This window comes from Cyprinodon tularosa, unplaced genomic scaffold (assembly GCF_016077235.1).
Source record: "Cyprinodon tularosa strain WSP-4 unplaced genomic scaffold, ASM1607723v1 ctg13, whole genome shotgun sequence".
In the NCBI taxonomy this organism is placed as follows: domain Eukaryota; kingdom Metazoa; phylum Chordata; class Actinopteri; order Cyprinodontiformes; family Cyprinodontidae; genus Cyprinodon; species Cyprinodon tularosa.
In genome coordinates, this window is record NW_024038114.1 from 1,049,188 (window position 1) to 1,066,262 (window position 17,075).

At 38.4% G+C, this 17,075-nt stretch overlaps 1 protein-coding gene across 2 annotated transcripts in view; it reads right to left on the reverse strand.

Moving 5' to 3' along the window:
* The window catches only part of LOC119778006 (oxysterol-binding protein-related protein 10), a 109,835-nt gene that overhangs the window by 52,063 nt on the left and 40,697 nt on the right, over positions 1 to 17,075 (reverse strand). Inside the window, exon 5 of one of the 2 annotated variants that reach the window (XM_038277022.1) lies at positions 9,271 to 9,465. The exons of the other annotated variant lie outside the window; for it this stretch is intronic. Coding sequence (XP_038132950.1) covers positions 9,271 to 9,465 — 195 coding nt within the window. The remainder of the gene's footprint in view (positions 1 to 9,270; positions 9,466 to 17,075) is intronic. 2 annotated transcript variants of the gene reach the window in all.

Here is a 17,075-nt window from a genome sequence, read left to right on the forward strand (position 1 = left end):
TTTTACAGTTCTATGATGAGTAGTTGAGGTGGATGTCTTAGAAACAGACTCCAGTTATATTGACAAAGTATTTGAGCTGCTTTTTATATTATCCCTGTTTGAATAGGGCATAGGTATCGGGATCAAAAGTGTGGAAGTCAACTGTTTTCTGCCACACCATAAAATGTTGCATTGTTTTCTTATGGTAAAGTATAAGTCCATTACAAAGCTGCAAAGTGGAAGCTGAAATGGAGTTTACTGTGTCAGACTCCTTAGCCTTATATCCTTTACACACTTTAGCAGTGCAGCTAACGTTTATGTCCCCTGCTGTTTTGGTAAGCAGGTGGTTTTTATAAGATTTGCTTCACAAGCAGTCTTTACTTAACAGCATATCTGTCGTCATTCTAATTTTGTGCTTGTGTTAAATTACTTTTGTTATAAGCAGCTCAGTTAGTTCATCACAGCAAATACAGTAGTAGCCATTCAAGTTTCCACACTTTCCTTGATGGGCCCTTGGCTGGTCCCCTACAATTCCTCTTAAATATAAATCTTTGTACTAATATATTCTTTCTCTCATGATTTGTGGACATTAAGATCTAAGGGGAACTGTCATCTCCCTGTTATTCAGTTTGCATGCCCCGGAGAAGGAGGGGGTCACTCCAGTGGCTGGAAGCTGTTGGCTACCATTCTGCAGGAGTTTGACTGGGGATGGCCATTTTGAATGGCTGCTACTGTAGATACCATAGCAGCTCAGGCTCAGGTGTGGGTGTACTTGTTGGTTTATTTATTGAAAGGCTGTTTGTGGTCTAGTGCAGGGGTTATCGATTAAAAATCAGCAGGGTCCGAATAAGGAAAATCATCAACCATCAAGCAGATTTTTCCATATTTATGATGGAATAAAAATAATATTATTGTTATTAACAACATAAATTAATGGCAGTGAGCAGTTATCTCATCATCCTGCTCCCGTTGTGTGCTGTTATTACTTTTAAGATGCCCAGATCGGTCTGTAGCTGCCCATCTGTAAAGGTCGGGCCTTTTATCTTATGTATTATTCCTCGCTCCTAGCCGCCAGCCAAACAAATCTGACTGGTTGCCATGGTTGTGGATTGTGAGGACGGCCTACATTGCTAAATGCCAAATCTTGAAGGAATTTTCCTTGACAAACAGCAAAAAGATGCTCTTGAGGTCTCATTGTTAATTTTTTTTTAATTAGCATAACATGTTTAAATAATAGATAAAAGCAATCTTTAATATTTGCAGCAATGACCCAGTAGCAATGTAAAGTAGATATTCCAAATGTAGCCATGGCCTTAGCTGTAAAACTTGTGTTGAGGAATTCTTCAAGATCCCTAAATGACATAGATGGGAATTTGATAGGATATTATGAAGCATTTCCCCTACTGTAAAAAATAAAATAAAAAATATGATCAAATATAGTTATGAACTTGCTTATCATATAAAAAAAGTAGGGTTTCTATAAGTATTGATCAAGACTTTGGCTATTTTCTCACTTATTTTCTTTCCATTGCTTGTACCTGACCCAGACTATATATGGTGTATTTTTTTTCATAAATTAAAAATTCATAACTGGATAAAAGTGTTTCACAAAACCTTGTGTCTTTACAAAGTAGTACACAAGTCCTTGAGAATCATCTTGGAGCTAAAATATGTTTGGTTACTTATGTTTGGCTCACAATAATATCTTGCGAAAGACTGGGTTCAGCAATGACACAAAACGTAAGGTTGATATAATGCACAATTACATGATCAATTTATGTTTTAAAGCTCAACAGGAGCAATACGCACAAGTATCTTTTGGGAATTTAACCCCCCCTAATCAGCTTGGATATTGCTCTCCAGCTCCCCTAACATTAAAAGCCTGTTGTCTCTCCTTGCCAGTGTTTTCCCTTCCTTCCTGAATGCTTAGTAATCTTTTTTCTACTATTCAACCACACACCAGGCAAAGATCCAAAAAGCACATTCTGTCTCTAAACAAAAGATTTAAAGTAAAAGAAATTTGTTTTATATTATTTCAAATTGTATCATTTCCATTTCATAAAATCACACAATCTATTGCAATTAACCATCTTAAACTAGCTAAATAAAGCTAATTAATATGAAACAGAAAACAATTCTTCTCCCAGTAGATAAGCAGAGAAAGAAGAATGGTTCCTTAGTGTGACCACTGTTAGTTTTAGCTGAAGCCGGAAAAGACTGGTAATGCCTGAGGCAGAGAAAATGGATGAGGATTTAAAGTTCTGAATAGTTAAATCTAAAGGCAAACTCTTTGGAAAAAGATTTCTAATTAACCTCTAATAGGCTTGCAAATGCTTGCATTTATTCCCCAAGAAGGTACAAAAGACAACTATAATAAATATGAAAAAAAAAGAGTAAATGCTCCATGCATTCAGGGGCAACCTGAGAAAAATCACTTCAATATTTATATTGCTAAGGCAAAGACAGTTAATTGAACTCTCTTAACATAATGACAAGTAAAAAAATCTATCTATCTATCTATCTATCTATCTATCTATCTATCTATCTATCTATCTATCTATCTATATAAAATCTAACACTATTTTCTCTGATAGTGTTAGATTTTCTCATCGAGAAAAGAACTGAAGGAAAGAATGATGTAAACACATAGGCAGTAACATTAATAAAAAAAACAGTCTTAAATCACAGGCAACTGGATTTTCAATCATTTTTTTCTGAAAGGAGTAAAAAACTATTCAGAAGTCTCTGTCAATTCTCTCAGCTCACACTAGGGCAATCTGTAGATGTATAAGACTACATCCAACGCTGACGAAAATGGTTCATCCAAGCTTCAGTAAAACCCATCATCAGCCTATCCAACCTCCTTCGCACTACTTACTGATCTGATCCCTCCTGCAGCCCCTACACAGTTCCCTTCTGGAACTCCTTAGCCTCCTGGGAACAGTAAGTCATTATTCTCCCCAAAGATGGGAATCTTACATCTCCCTCCAACTTTTAATCATCTTGTTCCCTTCAGAGATTCCCACCCCAACGGTCAGCCAATCCCATTACCATCTCAGTATTTAACCTTTCAAATGGCTCCTTTGTGTCCGTAATTGTACCTGCTTAAGACTCAAACCCAGAATCAAGTCAAATAGTAAAAAGAGGGGGAGGATTGCGGTTTCACCTTCCAAGTAGCTACAACTCAGTCCTGGAACTCATTCTAAAGAGGTTGCACAGGCACACTTAAGATTCAAATGGCTAAATATAAAACCAATTGTCGTGGGAAAAAAAGTATTCAACTATTCACCCTAGTTAAATAAATGGAGATCGATGTATTTCAATCAGTCGGCACATTTATATCTTTTATATATATATATATATATATATATATATATATATATATATATATATATATATATATATATATATATATATATATATATATATATATATATATATATATATATATATATTCATATCTTTGCAAAGAGAGAACAGTTCATTATACAGCCCTTATGGCACAGCATTCTGGCCTGTTCTGATCTGGGCAGCGTTCGTTCACCCTTACTTACAACAATGGAAAAGTAGTCAGAGTGAAAACAAATTACAGATACTTTGGTTTAACAGTAACATGTTATGAATAAACCTTGAGAAAGAATCTGATTTGTTATGGGAAAAAGCTATGTCTGGTCTACAAACATCATCCCGCAGATGATGTGGCCTTGCAGGTGAAACAGACTGAGTGAAAACTTTTATCGTGAGTAAATAAGATAAATTAATATAGAAGACAAATCTAAATTTTCCGACAACACCAATACAGGATAAAAAGACTATGGAGTACAACAGGTGGGTCTTTAATATGCATCTAACATGGAACATATGGGATGGAACTCTACGTGCTTAAAAGTAGGTAGTGTGTCTTTCTACTAAGCCCATGGCTTTACGCACACCGCCATGCAGGTACGCATTTAAGGCCACCACTGGGGAGAAGCTACTTTTGAGTTTTACCAAATGTGATTCGACTCAACTTAATTACGTCAACTAGTCAACTTTTTGGTGAATATCCTTGTATGAGCAAACAGGCCCTAACAAAGACTCCTGGATACATGTTTAAAAATTGACATATAAACTGAGCTAAAGTTTTGTGGTTGCTGTGACCCCGACAGCAGAGGATTTGCACAGGAAAGAGGAATTACTTAGACGTATCAGTATATTTCTAGCAGCCAAAATGAGAAATATACTGGTTTAGAAAAATGTGTGGAAATTCATATTTTTTTGTCAATGTGATAATTAGATGTCAAACCTGCTTAAGAGTCTGAAGTACACCCTCTTTAAACTTGAGGGTTTTACACTTCAGCACATTAGATAATTTGGTCTCTTGTTTTGTTTCCAAAATTGTCAACTGAGGACAGTGATAGCTGTTACATATCAAGCCAGAATATACTCTTTAAGAGAACAGCTATTAGCCTGAAGAGTGTATATTTCCTGAAAAGTAGCCAATAGAACAGTTTACTTTCTCAGGTTAGTTCCACCCTCAAAGTGCCAAAAGCTGACATGAGTGTAAAGGTCCACATGTAAACAGAATCTACAGGTACATGAAAAGCAAGCCACAAGATCAGAGAAGAAGCAAGCACTCATACTTGTGATATATTTGGAGGTTTATGGTATTGAAGCTGCATACATCGAACACTAAATTGGTGTGGATAGCAGTTTACATGCTTATTTTTAAACAAAACTATATATCAACCCTTTCACCATTGACTGCTTGAATGAAGGGGCCTTCATTCCTGGTCCACAACACCCTATTTCTCGCATTTCTTCCCCCTGTCTGCACATCTTAATAGTTTACTAAGCCTAGTTTACATGAAGACAAACAGCTGTTATTTTCATAAAAGGAAAAATGTTGCATCCACACAAACTCTGTAATACATATGCCAGGCCATTTGGTGGCACTGTGACCCTGCTACATAATCACACCTAAACTGCTGATGAAAAAAATCTGGGCATGCACAGACAGTGTGGCTGTGTCCGAAGGTCCGCCCTAATCACTGTATAGGGCATTATATAGTGGTTACACCATTTTAAACGAGTGAACATCTAGTGAATGAAAAAGTAGTGGACTTGAAATTTCCCACAATGTACCTTGAAATGTAGTGATCATCTATGGTCACTAGACAAGCAGCTATGTCCCAAAATACTTTGCCAGAGCTCTTTTCGGAAGAGATTAAATGTTGCAACTCATACATTTTTTTTCCTGTTGTCTTTTTCTTTTCCCCCATAGAATTATTGTAGGTGTGAATAGCTGTTGGGAGGAAGGGTCTTCTGTATCGGTCTGCCTTGCACCGGATCTACAGAAGCCTCTGACTGAAGACACTCTTCTGAACAGGATGCCCACTGTTGTCCATAATGTTCTTCACTTTATGAAGAATTCTTCTTAGTGAAATTATCTCCAGAGGTTCTAGAAGACGTCCTAGAAAAGAACTGGCCTTCTTTCTTTAGCCTGTTGAGCTTTTTTTTTTAAGTTATTGGCTCTGATGCTGTTACCCCAGCAGATGATGGAGGAAGAGATCACTCTCTCCACAGCAGACTTATAGACGACGTGTAGCATCTTGCTGCAAACACAGAAGGACCTAAGATTCCTTAGGAAGAGCAATCTGCTCTGTCCCTTCTTGTAGACGGCTTCACAGTTGCATTTCCAGTCTAATTTGTTCTCAAAGAGAACACCAAGATACTCCTCCACCACCTCCACTTCTTCTCCCATGATGTTAATAGGTTTCAACTTGTTCCTGTTTCTTCTGGAGTCTAAAATCATCTTCCTTTTTTTGTTTACATTCTGGATCAGATGATTGTTTCCATGCCACAAAGCGGTTCACCAGCACTCTTCTTGTCCATCCTTGATGCACCCAATAACTGTTGAGTCATCCGAGTTTTTCTGCAGATGACAGGACTCTTCTGTCTGCTCCCATCCCATGCAGTGCTCCTGTGCTGCTGACTACTTGATCAGACAGCTGACTCTTAAGTCTAACAAACTGTGTTCTGTTTGTCAGTTAGTGTTTGATCCGGGCGATTGTTGATGCCTCCTCCTGAGTCCTTTTTCTTTTTTTTGCATAAGTTTGGCTCCTCTGAAATTACACCAGTATTGTGCCCACATAACGTATAATAAATGAGAGCACGCAGCATGTCATCATACGCATAAGGTCAGATAATCCGATCCAAATCACCCTCTTGAACTGACTAATGAAGTCTTGAGAGGAAACTACTGTAAATAAAGGAACATTTTTTTCACATACGAGGTAATTATAAGGGTATGATTAAATAAAGAGAAAAAATGAGATCTTAAACTATCATAATACACATTTAAGCAAAAGGTCTTGGTAGATATATCCATTCTAATCATCTGACATGATTCTGATCAGCTAACCTGTATGTTTCTTTCCATCCATTTATCAATAGATTGCATGGCTCTAAAAGCCACTCGGTGCAGCATTCCTATTAGCAAAAAGCTTTTAGTGCAGTAAGTCTGCAAACCAAACAGCCTTTCCATCAAGCTTTACCTTTTTGTGAACTGTACACTAAATATCCACTTGTGACATTACAATTCAAACTGATCCTCTCCTGCAGTGAAATGCATGTGTGAAGGGGAACTTGAAAGAAAGTTCAGACCTCGTTCTTCACATGCTCTTCAATTTCCAAATGCCACAACAGCTTAGTAGCTAAATAACAGAAAACCAGTGAATGCTTGGAGTTCTCCCGCTGCAGACAGCATCCATAAACCCTCTGTGACTATTAGCATTCTGTATAGCCAGTAATCTGAGTCAGGTATAGTCAATTACTCCAGGTAAACTCCACCAAGGAAAATCATGTTTATATCTGAGTAAGGATTTGTTTTTTTCTAAATGTTCCATTGTAATACAGATACTGTGCCTTTAGACATTGCATTGACATTTTAAATGGAATATATTCCACAGATCAGATTTAAGCTGCTCTTTAGACCTAAATGCTAACTTTAACAGTCCACTCCTCCTCTTCCTGTGCACAATTCACTCCACCTCTGCAGACTCATTCTGGGAGCACCACTTTACACAACACAATAAACAGTTCTCAGCCTGAAAGTCAGCTACTTAGCTGTGAAATGAAATAAGCATATTGAAATTATCACAGACTTCATTTCCTTTCCCTTTCCTAACATATTGCAAAAAAACATCTTAACACTTATTCACACAAATATAAGCTGCTGTTTATATATTAATACCAAATATCTGTATGCTGTCACGGAACTCAAATGCCTTCAATGATGAATAAAAAAAACATATTTGAAATAAAGTTATTGGAATATGAGCAGACGGGTCAGAACACTTGATGTAAAGTTGGAAAAGACCAGTTTTAAAAATATGAGTAATTTACACTGCAGCTCCTTTCTTATTGATTTATAATATTATTAAAAAAAACATTAAGAAATGCAGTCTGCACATAAATGACAATATAAAGAAAACTATCCAGAAACCACAATATATGATTTTGTAACTATCTATTTGTAAGATACAGCTGCGAATAACAGCTGTCTATCAGCTAGAATTCTGATCCTCAAAGATCTGTTAGTTTGCCTTCAGAATTTACACCTCCGCTTTATCATCCTGAATTAGATGCACCTGTTTGAGGCTGTGAGCTGCACAAAGACACCTGTCCACCCCATACAAGCAGAAAGAATGCAACTACTAACATGGTCAAGACCGAAGAGCTGTCCAAAGACACTAGAGACAAAATTGAACACCTCCACAAGGCTGGAAAGAGCTATGGGGAAACTGACAAGCAGCTTGGTGAAAAAAGGTACACTGTGGGGCAATCATTAGAAAATGGAAGAAGCTAAACATGACTGCCAATCTCCTTTGAACTGGGGCTCCATGCAAGATCTCACCTGGTGGGGTCTCAATGATCCTAACAAAGGTAAGACATCAGCCCAGAACTACACGGGGGGGAGGAGCTGGTCAATGACCTGAAAAGAGCTGGGACCACCGTTTCCAAGGTTACTGTTGGTAATACAATAAGACATCATGGTTTGAAATCATGCATGTCACGAAAGGTTCCCCTGCTCAAAGTCGTAGGGAAACGGCTTCTCCAACCGTCGATTATCAAAAGGGCAGGATTGTTGTGGCGAAGGTTCTTAAGAAAGTTTGATTGTGACCGTTTTCTTCGAAGCATCTTGCTCACCAGTTAGCACTTAGTGTTAGTAGGTTACTTTGGGACCAAGAAGCACTAAATTCGTGACTTAGAAATGACACTGTGAAGGAACGCTATGGACAGTGGAAACATGCAAGAGGAGGAGAGTTTTGTGTTGGAGGTCATGGATGAGGGACGAAGATGCTGTGGAAGAGTATGCCACGCCTGCCGAAGACACAGACGTCCATCCCCGTGAACACTGGGACATAACTCAATGATAAAGTAAATGATTCTTATTTCTTATTTCAACCATGTGTGTATTAGCTAAAACATATGAATCAAGATGCTATGACCGAAAAAATGTGATTGACAGATGGCCGTTGATATATGATTGGCTGAATTTAGTTGTACAAGCGGACGTATAAGTAACTGGCCTGCATAGAGTTTCAAAAAAAACCCACAGATTTTAAGACTTTTTTTAATAGAAATTTTCTAAATTTTGGAACAATATTGTCTGATAAAGAGTACGCACTGTTTTTCCATGGATTATATTTCGGATAACATCCAGCAATAATAAACAGAATTTTACTGGTATTGATTAATAATTGTTTTTCATTGAATCAGTCGACATACTAGCTGGACTAATTTTAGCAAAGATCTTCCCTTCAACTTGTGTTGTGTAATGTAAAGCTTTTGCTCAAACTACAATGTAGCTTGCCACTATCAGTGTGTGAGTGTGTGTGTGAATGGGTGAATGATTGTAGTGTAAAGCGCTTTGGTCAAGTCTCCTAACTTGAATAAAGGCGCTATATAAGTACATGCCATTTACCATTTGCCAAACTGTAATCTAACTTTTTTTATATTAAATCTACTTCCATGTTGCACCTCTAATGCCCTAAATATGTGATCACTCGAATAACACCAAACCACCAGTAATTCACTATATCACAGATATTTACCAGAGTATAACAGACACTGCAACAAGAGGAAAAGGCAGAAAAACAGCTCACAAGCAACAACAATGGGTTCAGCCTGTGGGTCAAACTTTCTATCCTCCTTTTTTAAACTGTCTTTATTCCATCGAAAAAGAAAAAAACAACAACATACTATGTCTTTGAAAGTGCTTTGCCTTTTTACGCCTTTGTCACGCACCTCCTTGACCTCCAGCAGCTGTCCTGGATACTGATTCTTAGCCCGCCGAGCTGCAGCTGGAGACTTGTGGTGGGTGATGGTGACGATGTTGCTGGGCGAGGCCGAGTGGCCCTGATGCCTCTGGGAACTGGGGGATGAAGATGGAGTTAGGTGGGGGAGAAGGGAGAAGCTACGTGCCCGACCAGATGAGGATCCCTGGGGGGAAGGAGGAGGAGGGGGGAAAGGGGAGACGACACAGGAAAGGAGAGAGTGAGTCATGTAGGAAATTATGTGTGTAAGGAAGTTTTAGGTAATTTTAAAGTTAAGGTCCAGTTTGTCCTGGAGGTCTGTTTTCCCATCTACATCAGGTTAGAAATTACATTAAGCACCTGGAAAAATCCTGGTGTTCATGTTCTTGGAAAAAAAGGAAAAAAAAAACATTTCTGCTTACATTTCTAGTTTTACAAACCGGTGCCTCAGTAACTACAACTGAGCATTTAAACACCCTACTTCATTTCTTTTTGATTTTGGTATAAAAAGTATGAAATAGCCAAAGGCCTTTGATATGATACAGCAGTTCCGATTCGATAAGAAGCAATTGGAATTTAAGATAGCTGTTAGCCATGGATATTGGGACAACAATTAGATTTTTCCATCGTTAGACTTAAACCCATAAAAATGTTATTTCTCAACATTTCATCAATGCATCACCATTAATGATCCCTACATTACGACAAAGTGGGTCTGCAAATATCCAGAGTTTCTAGTGAGTGTTGGGTATTTTTAAACCTTTTTTATTCTTAGGGATCAGAACAATGTGCATGGCATTTCGAGCTTTCAACGTGTAAATGAAAACTGTTGTTTTTAAAATCTGGCCGTTTGCTGAATATAAATCTCTACCACTACTTAGTCCTTCAAAGACAATGTTTTATCTGATTCACATTTATTTAAAGGTAAAGCCCCTGCTCTGTAGATGCTAACTAAATGCTGCAAATAATATGCCTGATGAAATGGTATAAAAACAAGTTTGTAGCGCTCTATGAAAGCATCACATTAAGAACAGCAAAATGAGACTCATTTAGCACTTTTCTTAGACCTAGTCAAAAAGGTAAAGGTTTTAAATTTAAAGCACAGGGAACTCTGCATATTTCCATCCTTTGACGAAACAAATCTGTAAATTCATGGCATGAGTGTCACATTTCAACAGCTCAATATGTATTCTGTAAAAATGCATCAATGCTACAATCTTTATTATGCAAGTTCTACTCAAATGTCATAGTACTGATAAATAATAACATATGCAGCCTCTATCAACCCAGATTTACTTATGCTTAAAATGTCTCAGAATGACTGCAGCTTGACCTGCTTCTTTAATTTGGTTACCTTTTTTCTGAAAACCTGCAGACACATGTAGAGCATTCATAGCCAGATGGTCACGGGATCCTTAAATATGCAAACATAACCTTTGAAATTGTGGCCATTATGTGAATATTGAGAACGGCCGTTTCCAAAACAAAGAATGGGAGATTTGAATCCAGATCTTCATATGTTCTAGGCTTCCATCTTTAGCTTTACTTTTGAACTCAAACATGTGGAGCTATTCATGTGTTTGAAACACTTTCATCTTTTTGGGGTTGCTCTTTCTTTTTAACACTCCTGGTCTTTTGTTTTTGTTTTTTTTAATAAAATTTTAGAGTATTTCCAGTTTTTGTAATATCCCCATCGCTTCATATTTTTCTCCAACAACTAACAAACATCTTTAATATACAATTGTTGGTATACACACTTAGACAAGGTTATGTAGCTTTGACTGTAATATCTAAAAGATACATTGGGTCGACGGTACAGGTTTTTTTTCTTGTGTCATGCTTAATAACACTTTAAATAGGATTTGTATATGAGATCTGAAATATGTTAAATAAGTGGAATGAACTTATTTTAAAGGGTTGAAAATAAGTATTTTCTGTTCCCCTCTACAAAACTAAAATTACATGTCAACATTTGCATTTCACAGTTTTATCTAAAACAAGAAACACAAAAGCTTTTTCAAGGGCTGCAGGTGGTGGAATGAAAGAGCATACATCAGTAAGCAAAACAGGAAATTCTGCAAAACTTTGGTTATCTTTTTTTAATTAGGGGAATGTTAGACAAAGATCCTGGAAAAGATCAAAATTTTGACTGAACTCAAAGGCTTTATCTGCAGTTTCCAAAGTAACAGTATGTAACAAGCCCCAGGTGGGAAACAGTTCTTTTGGTTCAAATCAGACTATTTTTAACAGCTTTGCTTTAAAACAAAAAAATAAACCTGCAGCAGTTTGATTTAGGTCATACCGGTGGTTACCAATGGGGGCACCCTAAGAAGAGAGAGCTGGGTGGGTGGCACAAGGGCAATACTAAACTAAACAAATGTATCATAAATGTTGTACTTTCCATCTCTTTATGCATGTCAATCAGTAAATTGCACCCAAGTGTTAAGCAAGCAATTTAAAAAAAGACCATTAATAATGCAATATAAAAGGAGCCACATTTATTAAATAGAAAATAAGATAATTTGTAAAAAGCTTCTTTTTTTTGGCTGTGGAACCCAGCAAACTGTGTTATATACCATTGACTTTCAGTCCCCTTTTCCAGAGTAAGTACAGAGCTTCAGGTGACAGTTGATGAAAGAGCTCCTTTTAAAACAGGAAAAGAAGCGATTGAAACAGTAAAAGGGTTGTTTTAACATAAAAACCTTGATTTATTCTCATTAGTAATCTGGTTTTATGTAATTGTACACAACTGGGTTATATATACACACACAGAATCTTGCTTTATGCGTCGTCTCTCCCTGCACTAAAGTCAGATCACATTCTTCATTCTGATGGGTGGCCCTCTCCCCCCTCTGTGTCTCCTGCATCCTCAGTTGGCTGACCTCTGTGCTCACACAGGCAGCAAAAGTCAGATCGCTATCTTGTCTGCTCTTTCTTTACTGTCCATTAGTTTACAGCAGCACACTGGGAACAAGGCACTATAGATTTATCCCTCAGAGGAGCACAGGGGGTCTGGTCACTGCAGCAGTGAAAAACACCACAGATCAAATTAACAACTTCCCCTCCAGAGCTACCTCACAGGGAGGGAAAACAACAAGCCTTTGTTTTAGGGATGAGCTGTTCAATCTGAAGTTAGAACCTGAAGATCAAACACTTTAATACATGGTCAGGACATACAGTACCCTCTATATTGACCTGTATCCCTGGTAGAGACGTGAGAAAAAATACTAAAAGGAAAACTGGTTCAATGCATTACCACAGGAAAGCTTTACAATCAAATTACAACATCTTAAAAGTTTGTCAAGAGCAGCATGTTTTATCATTAAAAAATGTACCTTCTTTAGACACAGTGGGCTTCATACAAGAAGCTCTTGTATAAACAAATTTGTTCTTAAATCGTTCGTACGAGTGATTTTGGACAAAATGTCCAATTGACAGTTTTTCCCCTATTTCTAATCTTCTCTCAGGTACAAACATAGTGCTCCAGACCTGATGTAGGAGTCTTGCACAATCCAGCTAATGACCACATTTCATGTAACTGTCCATTATATTAGGCTAAAGTGAGGAAAATAAGTATTTGAACACCCTGCTATTTTTTTTTATTTGGAAGTTCTCCCACTTAAAAAACTATAAGGGGTCTGAAATTGTCATCGAGTTGCATCTCCACCGAGAGAGACAATCTAAAAGAAATAATCCAGAACTATTCATTTGTATGATACAGCTGCAAATCGGTGTTAATATTTGGTACAGTAGCCTTTGTTTGCAATTACAGAGATCAAATGTTTGCTCTAGTTTTTCACCAGGTTTGCACCAATTGCAGGAGGGATTTTGGCCCACTCCTCCACACGATTTTCTCTAGATCAGTCTAGTTTGAGCTTCCTCAAAATATTCCCTATTGCACCCCAGAACATTGATATGCTTCTTACAAAACCACTTCCTTGGTTATCCTGGCTGTGTGTTTCAGGTCATTGTCATGTTGGAAGACCCAGCCTCGAACCCATCTTTAATGATCTAACTGAGGGAAGGAGGTTCTTCCCCAAAATCTCCCGATACATGGCCCCGGTCATCCTCTCCTTAATACAGTGCAGTCGCCCTGTCCCACATTTAGAGAAACACCCCCAAAGCATGATGCTGCCACGCCCATGCATCACAGTAGGGATGGTTCTTGAGATTGTACAAACTTTTCTTCCTCCAAACACATTTAGTGTAATTTTGACCAAAAAGTTGTATTTTGGTCTCATCTGACCACATCATTTTCTCCCATGAGTCCTCTGCATCATCCAAATGGTCATTTGAAACTTAAGACAGGCCTTGACATTACTGGTTTAAGGAGGGGTACCTTCCGTGACATGTATGATTTCAAACCATGACGTCTTAGTGTATTGCTAACAGTAACCTTGGAAACGGTGGTCACAGCTCCTTCCAGATTATTGACCAGCTCCTCTCTTGTAGTTCTGGGCTGATTTCTTACTTCACCTAGGGTCATTGAGACCCCACCAGGTGAGATCTTCCAAGGAGCCCCAGTCCGAAGGAGATTAACAATCATGTTTAGCTTCTTCCATTTTCTACTGATTGCTCTAACGGTGGACCTTTTCTCACCAAGCTGCTTGGCCATTTCCCCTCAGCCCTCTCCAGCCTTGTGGAGGTGTACAATTTAATATCTAGTGTCTCTTGACAGCTCTTTGGCCTAGTTGGCCTAGTTAGTAGTTGGATTCTTTCTGCTTGTATGGGGTGGACAGGTGTATTTGTGCAGCTCACAACCGCAAACAGGTGCATCTAATGTAGGATAATAAATGGTGTGGGGGTGAACTTTTTAAAGGCAGACTAACTAGTCTTTGAGGGTCAGAATTCTAGCTGATAGACAGGTGTTCAAATACTTATTTGCAGCTGTATCATGTAACAGTGGGACTTGCATCCATTTTAGTCAATGGCAGCTCCTTGGCTTTGTTACACTAAATGCTGAATATTTGGGTTTGGATCCATCTGACATAATCTAATTAGAGTTTTGCTGTAAACATTTTATATATGTTTATGCATTGTGAGAGAGAATAGGATGAAGGGGTGGCAGACGTGGTCTTGAGATGTACAGTACAGGTGTGACTGTATGTTAAAAGGAGATTTAGCAGAAGGTTGTTGTGTTGGACAGCAAACTCACTTTAATATGTTGGACCTCTTGCCTCGATCAGTAAGTTTTATTGACTGTTTTTGGATCAAATTAACAGTTCAATCATTTCCCACTGCTTAGCTTTCACTAGTCCTTTAAATCTGCTGCTACGCTTTCAGTAAGCAGGACCTCGATCTTCAACACAGTAGAGTTTTTCTTCTTCATCTTCCATGACATTTATGTGAATGAATACCTTTTGACAGCGTGGGAAGTTGTTGCCCTCCTACTTATATGTAGCCTTATATAGAACAATCAGGGCGGTAATTATGCAGATTTACATTTCTTGGGAACATGTGCTCCCTTACACAAAGGTGGAGTTGATCGCAGAGGATCATTTATGATCATATACTGAAGTGAAGAACGTTTGTTGAATCTGATGTGGCACATTAGCAGGAGCCTATAGTGTGAGAAAAACTCAAATTTACTTCAGGAATATGAAAACTTTGTTACATTGAGCCCAATGTTCTAAAAATGTCCAGATCATTCAATTCAGATGTCAATTCCATGACCACATTCATATTAGGTCCAGGACCTTGGAATGCCAGTAGCTTATACCTAGGTTTGTTCTGGAATTGGGTGCCCTTTGTATTTCAGGGAATTCCAGCGCAGTAATATAATATGATATCAACTGTGCAATAAATCCAGAGTGACAGCAACTCATTCATGATATGATAGGCCAGGTAAATTATAGAGCTTGATCAATGAACACTAAGGAGGTGTAAAATGTGCCAACTTTCAGCAGAGACAGCTGAAAACCTCTATACCTAAGTAACCTTGAGATTGGCAAATTTTTTTCCTAATCCTGGTTCTCAGGGCTGGATTGTCTTGCACAATCTGGATGAGTATCTGCATCAGATATTTTATTGATTGATAGATTTTCATTGATAATTAAAATGATTCCATCATTTCCTCAGCAGCAGTAACCTGCCAATCAACCACTCATATAGGTCAGGTCTGTGGCATGACTGAAACACCTAGAAACACTGGATACACTCAGGAAAATATGATAAAGAGAGCTTTATGGAATGGACTTTTCAGGTCAAACAGTGGCAGCCAAGCCTAGGGCAAGAGTGTCCTGCAGAAGTACAAAGCAGGCCACCACTGGACTATAGAGCTGTGGGAATATGTTCTGTGGAGTGACAAATCAGCCATTCCTTCCTGGCAATTCAACAGTTGAGTCTGAGCTTAGAAGTTCTCAGAAGAGCAACACTTATTCGAATGCATTGTGTCAAGAGTTACGTTTGGTGCAAAGAGGATAATGTTGCGGAAATGTTTTTTAGGAGTTGGAAAGGAAAGGCATGACTTAGAACGGTTGTTGGTACGCATTTCTTTGCATCAGAAACACGCTGACTTGATAGGATGAGTCAGGGAGGGAAATGAGCTTACAAGAAAGGACTTTTGTTGCATTGTGAAATACTGAATACCACGCTGTGAGAGAGCAGATAAAGGATGAACTTTCAATGTGAGAGAACAGACAGACACAGCGAGGTTTTTCTCCTCTAAAACTGACACTGAACCACCAACAATTTCAGTATATGAGTGGGAGGGAAGAACTTGGAAAATGAGAGAGAGAACTAATAGAACATGACTACTCAGCATTAAGCTAATTAAATAAAACAAAAAAGAGCCAGCTTGAGCTCTTCTTACAGTCCAGATGTTCACCGGCTGAGATTTTAAATATGACAATTATAACTCTGAAACTTGGGGTTCCTGATCACTCCCCATCAATTGTAGCTTTCAGTAAATAAAGTCTAAATTTTAATCACATCACAGGTGCACAGCCGTCAGGCAACTGTGGGTGGATGTGTCCCTTGAGTGAGGCAGTATGGGTAAACAGCTCAGCTTTCGGCAGCAGACTTCTCCTTTACTGCTTCACAGGAAACGCTAAACGCTAATTGCAAATACTTAAAAAACAATAACTTTGAAACACGGCTTTTAGTAGCGTAATGCTCCTTTGTTTTATGAAAAGAATTAAGGATGAAAGAATGTTTTCAACTATAAAGATGACTGTTTTTTATTTATTTCAGTTGATTTCCGTATTTTAAAATTTTCCCCTCACAGAATAAGTGACCATATTGGTTTAAAAATAATCTGCCGGCATGATAGAAGTCCAAAGTAAACTAAACAAAAACAACTTGCAGAAAGCTTGTGTAATGATTCTGGCATTATTGTCTGCAGAATCATAACACAAGCACCATCCCTGTTTATTCTGCTCCTCTCTGTGCTGAAGCAGTGTCTATTATTGTATTATCACCTGCATCTCCCCTGCCTACATCCTAAGCCTGCCTCATTCACTCCACCCGCTTATCTTCCTTTATTGGCCTTGGATAAAAAGCACCAGATCATTGAAAGCCTTGTTTGAGTAAATTCCAGCGTTTTCCTTCTTGAATGCCTGATCTCGATTCTGCCTGCTGGATTTCTGCATTGCCTGGCCCATGCCGGTAATTCTCCTGGTTTCTGATTTCTGGGCATCAGCCTTGTTTTTGCCTTCTGACTGGCACCTCCTGCCTAACCCTTGGACCAGTCAGCCTGAATCTACCTCGTCATTATCAACCTCTTACTGACCCCTTACTACCAATTCAAGCCTGGTTCTGGATTCTATCCCATTTCAGCTTTGACCCGGTCTTGGTCCC